The sequence below is a fragment of the Oculina patagonica genome, chromosome 6, assembly GCF_052425735.1.
Source record: "Oculina patagonica isolate OP01 chromosome 6, crgOcupat, whole genome shotgun sequence".
NCBI lineage: Eukaryota > Metazoa > Cnidaria > Anthozoa > Scleractinia > Oculinidae > Oculina > Oculina patagonica.
Genome location: NC_135763.1, coordinates 36,882,066 through 36,892,714, shown reverse-complemented (window position 1 = coordinate 36,892,714; position 10,649 = coordinate 36,882,066). Strand labels below are relative to the sequence as shown.

General features: G+C 39.1%; 1 protein-coding gene and 1 pseudogene across 2 annotated transcripts; one reads left to right on the top strand and one right to left on the bottom strand.

Moving 5' to 3' along the window:
* On the top strand, window positions 1–4,759 carry LOC144657463 (insulin-like peptide IlO1_i1). The gene is made up of 4 exons (XM_078517798.1): window positions 1–106; window positions 262–1,063; window positions 3,370–3,575; window positions 4,565–4,759. Exons 3-4 carry the CDS (start codon window positions 3,371–3,373, stop codon window positions 4,714–4,716), a joined length of 357 nt encoding a protein of 118 aa, XP_078373924.1. The 5' UTR covers window positions 1–106; window positions 262–1,063; window position 3,370; the 3' UTR covers window positions 4,717–4,759.
* A 247-nt stretch (window positions 4,760–5,006) lies between these two features.
* On the bottom strand, window positions 5,007–10,644 carry LOC144658071 (uncharacterized; annotated as a pseudogene). Its single transcript, XR_013571640.1, has 6 exons — window positions 9,812–10,644; window positions 9,228–9,458; window positions 7,334–8,680; window positions 6,607–6,759; window positions 6,171–6,264; window positions 5,007–5,717 (listed from the first exon to the last, which is right to left on the bottom strand). The product of XR_013571640.1 is annotated as an uncharacterized LOC144658071 (transcript).
* Window positions 10,645–10,649: the final 5 nt, after the last annotated feature.

The window sequence follows — 10,649 nt, the reverse complement described above, 5'->3', positions numbered from 1 at the left end:
CGTACAGAGACAAATTCTCATTTCTAACAGGCGGGCGTATGTTTCGTCCCGTAGAATCAGCAATAAAAAGCATATTTATAGTAGTTATTATGTGTGAATCTCTCATGTCATAATCACAATTTTGTACATATACACTTTTTACCTTTTTAACCGTCTTTTATTTGTAATTTTAAACCTTTTTCATTTCACGAGAGCGTTTTAACGAGCTACGGCTCCTAAGCTCTTCGTGTATAAATAAATTATGTCTATGTCTATGTCTAGTTTCCATTAAATTGCCCTGCCATCTCTCTGCCGAAATGTTCTCTCTCGCAATTTAATGTAAACTGAAAACTTCTAGACTACTAACAAGACATCTATAACCTTGTTTCGCGTTTGTAACAATTCACGTCCAAGTTGTATAAGCGATCAGTAAAATGCCATTGACGCTAAGAAACTTGTTTGATTCCGGCCCATTGATTAAAATTATAATCAATATTTACTTATAAAAGTTAATTAAAGCAAAAACTCTTTGTAACAATTTGTTTATAGATCTACCTTCAACTCGTGCAGTAATATTCAACAATTTGAAATTATGAACTATCGTTACTTATGTTTTAAATTTAAAAACTGAATATCTTAGATAATCGGTGTCCTAAGATCTTCTTTTAAGCGCCAACTCGAAACTTTATGTTCAAATAAAATGTCACTGATGACTATAACGTAAAAATAATCAGTAGAAATTGGGGATTAAATTTTTGGATGTCACTTGCACCTGTGCTTGAGGAAACTTTATTGGAAATAATAATCATAAAACACATGAGAGGATCTGTTTACTTCCCATCGACACATGCAATTAGGCATCGCTTTTAGTTGAACCTTTTCGAGATATGGAAAACAATGTAGCTAAATTTCCGTTTTAACTATTAATTGAATCTCCGGTTTTCCTAGTAGCATCTATAAATACATAATTTCAGCGAGAGTTTGTTTCATTGTAGTTTAGTATGAACAGCTTTCTACTGCTCTGATAGTAAAATTATTTTTCTGAGATATAAACGGACGGAAACTACGTGCTAGATTTTATAAGGTAAGTGGAAATCTTTTTTAAAATCTCATGAATAGGATACTCTTTATTAATTCTTTCAGTTCTATAAAATGTTCCCATTATAAACTTTAAGGTCTGGGCCAAACGTCGAACATCACATGAGTCGAACCTCATGCAAATGACCAAAAACGATAGGTTTTGCTTATTTGCATTAGGTTCGACTCACGTGAAGTTCGACGTTCGGCCCGGACCTTTAGATTGAAGAAATAATTTGTAGACTCCCCTGCTTGACTGTTTTACAGTGAAAACGCGATTCCGCGAACCTCCAATGGAAACGAAAATTGGTTCGAGAAATTGGGAGTTAAAGAAATCGGACATAAAACTTTAGTGTTCAACTGAGTGAAGCAAATACTTTTAAAAAACTTTAATTTTGGTTCGAGTTATCAGGAGGTTTAAGAAATTGAGGATTGGGGGTTTGATTGAGATATCTGGGCCGGGTTGTTCAAAGCACGATTAAGCTAATCCAGGATTAGAGTGAATATTGATTTCAGTTTTTTAACTTCTTAGTGAGGTTTTCTGTTTATATTTCCTGTCCTCCATTTTTGACATTGACTAATCTCAAACTCCACAAATCATAAGCAACAAAAACACTTTTATACACGAGAAATTGAACCCTGGATAAACTTTCAATCCTGGGTAAATGTTAATCGGCTTTCGAACAACCCGGCCCTGAACTCTACTGTAGGGGTACGGTCTAATGTAGCACGCCATTTTTTTGAGAATTTCTTCAATTTAACTAATTTGAGGTATCAGTCCCGTAAATGTATGTTTCGGCAATATCCAAGGTTATTTGTTTATTCATCAACTGTTTTTGTACAAATCGCCCAACTTCGGTACGCTGGGCATGTAGGACGCGTACCGGCGTACGTGAACGTAGGGTCGTAGAGCGGGTGAAAATACTCGAAAATAAAAATTTTAAATGCACTGCGCTATTACAAAAAGAGGTATTTTTTATTGCAATACAAACAACGTTTTACTACTAACAGAACTACTGGCTATACAACACTCACAGCACAAATTAAAGTTACAGAGTAACTCAGCTTTCACAAAATAAGTATCATCCAAAGCTTTCTTTTTCGACACCAGAGTTTGTGTTGCGCGCGGTCAGGACAAATAGATACACGTAACTCTGATCAGTTATTTTACTGTATAGTTAAAATATTTTGTTGGACTTTTTAGTGCGCAGTATTGCAAATATTTTTTTACGAGTCTTGCAGTGTGTTGGCGAACTAGTAGGGAGAGTCAAAATACAAATTATGGACTCGCCAAAATATTACAGAAAGCGTAAAAATACCACACACAAAATTGTTTTGCTATAGATTTTTCATCCGACTTGTTTGGCGTCGTGTGCTTTCAGATGAACAACCATCCTTTTAAACCCGTGTCCTAAAGTACAAATACCGTGCATTATTTGTACTCGTTTTGCTCGTTCTTTATACTCTACTGAATGGGGCTGGATAATAAAACGGAATTGACTTTCACTTATTTCGTTCGTTATTTGTACTTCACTGCATCCGTAACATTGTCAACTATTTGTCATGGAGGACAATTCACACAGCACGAGCGAAAGGAAATGTACATTGTAGTAAAAAGGAAGCCATTTTTGTACATTTCCCTTCACTCTTGCTGTGCGCATTGTACTTTACAACCGGTCTCATGCACGGATGTAAAAACAAGATAACAGTAGGGTCTTCAATCATCTGTTACAGAAGAACAGCGATCATACTATTTCAGAAATTTTTTTTAAAGAAATTTATTATTGGACTACGCCGTCATTATTCATTATATTACAAAAAGATTGATAGGTTTCGAATACGGGGAGAAATCTGGGGCGACTCTCAACCAGCAGTCACTTGTGGGGCCGTTATTAGGGGCAAAACAAAAGATGAGAAACCACATTGTTTGGAGTAAAGGTCCTACAAACCTCACTGCCACTGAGAGATTAGCCTGCAAACGCAGACGTATTTCCGGTTGTCGTTTCTCCACCGCTTTCGGTGAAGAGAAGGCTACTGTGAGGTGCGCCTCGCCCCAGATTTCTTCTGGGTTCATGCGTGTGCGAGCAAGGAAGGCTTGTTATACCGGGCGAAGAGCAGCGCCCGCAGTCGAGAAATAAAGAGGGTCTCGCAATTACATGTTCAACGATCACATAAGGCTTACTTTTTACTAGATTATAAACTGAAGTCAGTCGATTTTTTTGCACACAAAATAGTGCGGTTCGTCAGTGTCAAATGATTCACAGCTGTGAAACACTAGACAAAAACTTGACATTTGATTTGATTTTTCTCTAGAATGAACATGAAGCTCAGATTCACCGTGTTTCTTCTCATGCTGTTGGTAAACTTGACTGGAATTCTGGGCAGAAAATGTAAAGGGCAGAAGTGTAAAGTAAACGAAGAATCTTCGCTTCCCGTGGATCTCCCACGTTTATGCGGTGATAATATCATGATATATTTCGAAAATATCTGTAAATCAATGTGGTTCAAACGAAGACGAGGTAAACGAAATATTGGGTTTTGTTACTTACCTTTTTACAGTCAAGGGTGGAAAACCTCTGGCGCTAAGGCGAATTGAGCCAGCAGCTTTGGCATGCTGGGTGGATTCAGCCATGACATGTACATGTGGCACTATGCCTGTTCCAAAACTTTCAGTCAAGCTCACCCGTTGTACGGATTCTTTTGCTTTTTTAAATTATGCTATGATAATTATCCAAACGTCCAATTCTTATATATAGTCCTCTTCGTTCCGTTTGGTGCAGATGACAGCAGTCTCGGTACAAGACTGTTAATTGACCGCTTAGTCTCTGCACGAGCTTGTTCGTGTAGCTTCTGTTCTGCCAAAGAATGCATACAGCCCAAACAACTACCAACTATTTCTTGTCGAACTAGCTCGCTTTATTACTCCCATTTGACATTCGACACAAAGACTATTTTTCACGACAACGGCGGCACAACAAACCAAAATCAGGGAAATTAAGGGGTCCCGTCGTGTTCCTTTGACCGGGGCGAATGCTTTTCCTTCAACTTTCTAACACCCACGTTTTGAATCCGTAAGTTATTTTACGGGGAGTTTCCGCCCCAATGTTCACTTTTATATACCATTTTTGACAAAAAACTGTATCCCTTTCACATGCTTTGATAGAAAGTCCCCTTTCATATACCTTCAGAAGAAATACCGCGCCTATGTTTTTCAGTTAATTAGAGTCCTTATAATATTTAAATGACTTTAACATGAATCAACCATTCGGTGTGTCTGCTGAGAAATTTCAGGCAGAACCTCCCCGCATTGTCCACTACAGCTAGAACCTCCCGTGGGGCATTGGAAGCGTACGTTGTACATCTTTGAAGGGGATAACCATTCTGGAGAATGCGAAATAAACGGCAAATACTGCATGGCGCTATTTTGACTTGAGTTCTTTCTTTACGTATTGAAGCATCCACAGATGAACCGTATTGATTAGGATAATCTGTATTTATTTTCCCGTAGATATGGGTGCTGATATGTTCGTTCAAACCAAACACGAAGCCCAGGATTTCCTCTCATTCAAAAGACGAAAGAGGGACACAGACTCGACTGATGTAATTGAAGAATGTTGCGGCGAAGGATGTAGAACAGAAGAACTTAAGGAGTATTGCTAACCAACAGTAAAAAATAGAGTTTATTATAAATTATAGACGAACGTTAACCCTTTATTTTGCGTTTAATAAATGTGCTTTCTTTACCGGCAATCTGTCTGGTCTACTTTTTGCGGGCAGAATTTGTATAGTCATATGAGGAAAAGTTCCCCCTAACAGGCGAACCATGAGACGGCCGCCCCAGGAGAACAAACGTTTCTTAAGTTTATAGCGAATAAATTAGCTTTAGAAAAGCGGGAAATCGCAAAATTGTCCAAGGTGGATGGGTGGAGTTTCACTCGTTTTCACCCCACCCACCCCACCCTGGCTTTAAGCATCTTGTGGCATAAACGCAGAAGAAAAATATTATGATCATATGAAATATTTTAGTTAGTTAGCTTCGATGTTAAAACTGGATAACACTAAAATACAATCAACGTAAAAAACTATCAAAGTGTATATCATCTTTCCTAAAAGTATTCGAATCACTATAAAAATTACTTAGAACTCTGCAGCGACTGAGAAATTCTTATAAACTTCTATTCTACAGTCTGTATTAAAATTCAGCATTTTGACTTTTCGAGTAGAAAAAAGTCAAAAAAGACCTGAGTGCCTTTCCGTCTCAGAACTATTGTCTTCGATTTACATTCTACGGACTACAATCTAATTTTGTCTTCAATTTGAATTCTACAACAATCCACGGAAAAAGGGAGACTTGTCTTTTTTTCGTCATGCTTCTTGTCTGTTATATAAATGTATGAATGTAAACAATTGTTTGGGGCACTACTGTATTAATAACGTCTACTTATTTCCAGGAAATTCTAAATATTTCTAGAGTTTATACATGTGCAAAAAGCATTTCACCCAATTTAATCGATGGAAGGCACGAGGTAGACTCGGCCTTCTTCTCGCCACATTACTTGTCGTTTATATTCCAATGAACGATGATGATTCACATGTCATCCGCACCAGTCCCTGCGGTTATACTCTTGTGAGGAGCAGCACTTGGTCCAGCCTCTAGACAACTTAAATTAAAACATTCAAACCGTTACACTCTTATAACCATTAACTTTCCTGTGGTCAGTACTAGTAAGTAAAGGACGTTTTTTTAAAAAAAACCGTTTAGTTCCTTTTAGTGCTTACAGAAAACTGCTCTTAAAACAACGAAACAACACTGTTCTCAAAAGACAAAACCACCTTCTCGACCCAAAGATAAGGGTTGCTTTGTAACATACGAGCAGGTTTCATTACACGATCAATTGGTTGAAAGTCTCGAGTCTTGAGTCAAGAATTTCGAGTTTCGAGTGACGTCAAGAATTTCGAGTTTCGAGTCAAGAAAATAATGAGCTTGTTGCTTCGAGACGCGAGGATCGAGTTTCGAGGATCGAGTCAAGGCTGTCAACTTACTTTAAATCAGTACACTAACTGTAATTATTATGAAGTGACTCAAACGCTTTAACACAGGTTCCATTACATACCGCTGTCCTGTAGCAGGCATCTGCATGTTGAGACGAGTATTCTGTCCTGCCACGCACACGTGACCTTTCAGGAAATTCTGATGATAGTGGATCTCTGAAACAAAAAAGTAAAAAAGTGATAATGGTTAATTAAATACTACCTTCCGAATAAAATTCTGGCCGTTTATGTCATAGTTAGCCGATGATTAATTTTTTTTCCATATTTTCTTCTTGACCATTATTTTTGTCTATTTTGTCGGCCATTAAAATATGTAAGATGCGTTTGATAACGAACTTATGGGAAGAACTATAACAGACCTCTTGTAATTTGGATGGAAAAAGAATGCCACATCCTCTAAAAAGCGACTTCAACCAGTTTTGGATGTGTCAGTGCGTAGCTTAGAATTTTGTACCATATGACTACGGTTTGTTACAAAAACGGAGACCAATTTCTTACCAACACGTCCACGCTGCTCATGTAAATGTCTCTGTACCAACTCAGCATCCGAAGGATCCATCACAAAGTTGCTGCTGTAGTTGCCAACAGTCGAGTCGCTTACTATTGGTAGAGCTGATAATTCATCGCGGATGGCCAGATGACCGACCTCAGCTGAAAGAGCGACAGAACGTATTTCATCTTTTTCGCGTTCCAGTTTACCGTAGGATATTGACACAATGTCCTAATAAGTTCAATTTGAAACCAGATTCTAAACGGAACGCTACAAACACTTTCTGGCACGTTTTCCAGTCAGTCTTTTGTAAAAGGCATTCGAACTTTTCATTCCAAAGCTAGATGGATGTAAGGAGTGTAGGGCTTCTCTCCACGTGCGTTCGCTCAATCAATCATTTCTTCGTTCAAGACATGTTTAAGATTCGACTCGAAAAAAATTATCCTAGTGTAATGTCTCTGTTTGGTTGTTCATGGCACAGGAAAACTCACAACCGAGCAACAACCAATCAGAGAGGCTACAAGGGCGTTCACGTCATCAGTATTAAATTTTTCAGGACCAATCTCAAACACTTCTCAAGCGGTGGAAGAATTTAGGCGCAAAGGGAGATAATATTGATAATAATGAATAGCAGTAATAATGATAATACTAAGAACAGCAACAGTAGATATAAATTACGCAACTCAAACCTAAGCCACATGATGTAACCTTTGTTAAACCACTTGATCTACAAACCTGCTATTTCCGGATCTGGTGCACAAGCGCCTCCTGCAGATGAATCGGCAAGGGCCACAAAATCGCTGCTTTCAAGAAAAAGTGTGTCTGATCCCCATTTGTGAACCAAGCGTAGTCTAACCACTGTTCCAGCTTTAGCGAAGTTGCTTATTTTAAGGTGGGATTGAGTGATTTCCGCTCGTTTAAAGCCAACCACATCTTCTCCTAATTCGTTCTCCAAATATTTCAAAGCCTTTCTGACGTTCTCCTTCTGTGTTGCATACATAGTAACGCGAAGATTGCCCGAGTCATCTTGCTCTCTTTTGACCGCTACAGAGAGAGAAGCGATTGGAATTCTGTCGAGGGTTTCGCTGCAGGATGCGGGTAGTGTGATCTGTGATTCAATTGCTCCAATGCTGTGAATGTGTCCGTCAATATGAACACGTGCAACTGCTTCAAGTTGTAACTCATCTTCACACTCTTTGCTGATCCAGAACAGCTGAGAGAAGGTTTCTTGTGACTTGTCATACTTCAATCCATCGTTGCCCTGAGTGTTGGATGAATTAGTTGGGTCATTCAGCTCAAATCTCACAAGTTGTGATGGATCAAACTTGGCTAACTTTAACAGACTCAGTGCGACGTTGTGGAAATCACGCAGAAAGTTTCCTTCAAAAGCGGCGGGGTTTGACAGGATGTCTCTTATGGAGACAGAGAATACCTCCAATCTTTTGCACAGTCTTCGTGCTTCAGAAGTGTGAAAGAACTTCTCTAGGAAGCTCAGCATTGCAAGAATCATAGCGGACGCACCCCACTTACGTATCTCGTCTTCTGTGGATCGGTTGGCATTGTTGTTGAGACATAAATGTTCAAGAATATTGCAAACTTCTTTTAAAAGCCTGAATATACTTTTGTTCTGTGCAGCCTCTTGAATACCTGAAGAAATGTTTTGGAGGTTTGTTTCATCAGACACTCCTCTCAGTCCACTTTGGACTTGTGGAATTCTCTCGTCTCGAAAGATTTCTTTGATGGCTTGAACAAGTTGAGGAACAATCATGAGGAAATTTCCTGTAATGAATTCTTCAGGAGACAAGCACATGTGCTTATATTTCTTGGCAAGATCTTCGGAGATCTGTCTGTGTATCTCTAGAAGACTTACACAGTTTTCTGTTGAAGTTGCATAGTCCAAATCCTCTTTGGTTGTTGCCATCTCGATGCAACAGTCTCTCAAAACTGAGTCGCAGAGCTTTTTAATTTCAAAGCCCAAGTACTTCATCATGTTAGGATCCTTGTGCTGTAAACCCAGGATCGTCACCGCCAGTTCTCTTAAATGCTCCACGTGCATTTGTCCTCTCTCTTTCACTCTGTATTCTGAGAAAACGTGAATGAAATGGATGTCACTTAAAATGGACTCAAGAAAAGCAATTAATATTGATGTCAAGTGGTTGCACTGCTTGAAAAGAGTTTTCTTAAGACGCTTCTACACAAAAAGGCAGAAGATAACAATGCCATTGTGCAGCATAACATAAGATCGCACAGTGATACTCAGCTTGGGAAGTAGATGGAGAGTATGTTGGAGGGTATTTTATCCTTGCAATCTATGTGTTCCATTTGTTTTGCATCTAGGCGAATTCTACGACACACTCTAAAACAAAATACGCTGGCAAAGTACGCACGGACGTCCTTATTTTGCTATGGTAAGATGTACTTCAGAGTGGTTGAATGTTGACAAAAATAGGGACACGTGGTAGATGGCAACATTCGACACTTGATTGGATGCATTGGACGTTGGCTGTCATCAAATTCATCAACTCGCCCTGTTTTAATTTCGTTTGTGTCATAGTTTACTGTTACTCTATTTTTAAGCCAAAGGTAATATTTCTAAGATACGAAATCCTCATTCAAAAGAATAGCCTACCTTCAGGTTCTAATCCTTTGAGAGCTTTTCTGAGAACGGCGAGATCGTCTGTGTTCGCCTGGTTCTCTCGCCAGCGTTCCAAAATCATTTCCAGTTGTTTTGTCTCGCTTTGCCAACACGCGACAACTTGATCCAATGTCTCCTCAGACAGCTCAAGTTTAAGGGTCACAGGTGTAACGTTGAAAATGACGTTCTCCACCCCTAAAAGGCGTCTCACATAGCCACACAGATCTGTAATATGAATTGCAAGGTATGTTATTAAAACAGCAGGTTTCTTCTTTTTCCTTGTCTGGGTAAAGTAGCCTGCAAATTTTGTCTGTGATTGCAAATTTTGCCGAATGACTGGATTTTATAACATGCCTGTCAATGTAAAAACTTGTCTTTTTATTAATGTTGAACATGGCAAAAGCGACAAATGGGAAACGAAAAGGACCTAAAGCGAACGCGCTCTATTGATAATAAACCTTGGGTCTCTAGGATGTATCTTGTTCCATGATAAGCTGTTTCATAGATCTTTAGTCACTTCTTGATACCACGTAAACAACAATTCTTGTTTGTGGCAAAGTTCTTAAAAGTAAACTCACCCAATTGACAGAAGTGATCATCTCGAACATGTCCATGTTGGCCTTGAACAACAATCCTTCTACAGGATTTTGACGTCAGCACTAGAACCTTGTAATGGCAGCTTGATAACATGTCCAGTACTCCACCAAACGGAAGAGTCCACGGCAAATGTGATGCTTTCTTGCTGGTTATTGGCCGGTTTGTAGTCTTCCCCTAGTTGAATTGACATCGTTAAACTTTCTTTATTGTAGATGAAGTTTCTTTCCTGTCCAATGTTGGAACTTAGTTCTTCAAACCCACAACTTCTGAGTTGCATTAACGCAGATTGATCGTGTTCTCGGTAAAATTGTTCTTGATAGGTGTCTTGGCTCATGTACACGACGGCGAGCTCGTCGAAAGGTGAATACTGGTGATTGCTTTTGAAAAGCACTGACAACGTATATTTGAAGGACATGAAGTTTAACCGCGTTACAATTTCTTTTGTGTGAACCCATGTCAATCTCAACAGCACCGCAATTAGTGAAAATTGAGTGATTTCCACTTTTAGTTCTTCCTTTTCCAAATCGACCTTGGAGTCGTGAGTGATAACCTCCCAAAAGATTCTTCCTTCTGTGGTTGTTTTGCCATGCAACACGAGCAGAGCACCATTAGACTTTCCCTTCTCGTTGTCTAATGCCATTGTCAAAGTGACATGTTTCTTAAATATCTGACCATTTGGCTGACAGTTGATTATGGATGCAACAAATATCACATCGTTTTCGAGTCCACGTTGAACTAACAGACCACAGTATTTGTAAGGTTCTTCTAACTTAAGTTTGATGGTCACAGAATCGTCCACAGCTCCAGGAGGGCATGTGA

Coding starts and splice junctions, on each gene's coding strand:
- LOC144657463 (XM_078517798.1), top strand. CDS start 3,371: ATGAACATGAAGCTCAGATTCACCGTGTTTCTTCTCATGCTGTTGGTA. Junction 3,576..4,564: donor GTGGTTCAAACGAAGACGAG/GTAAACGAAATA, acceptor ATTTTCCCGTAG/ATATGGGTGCTGATATGTTC.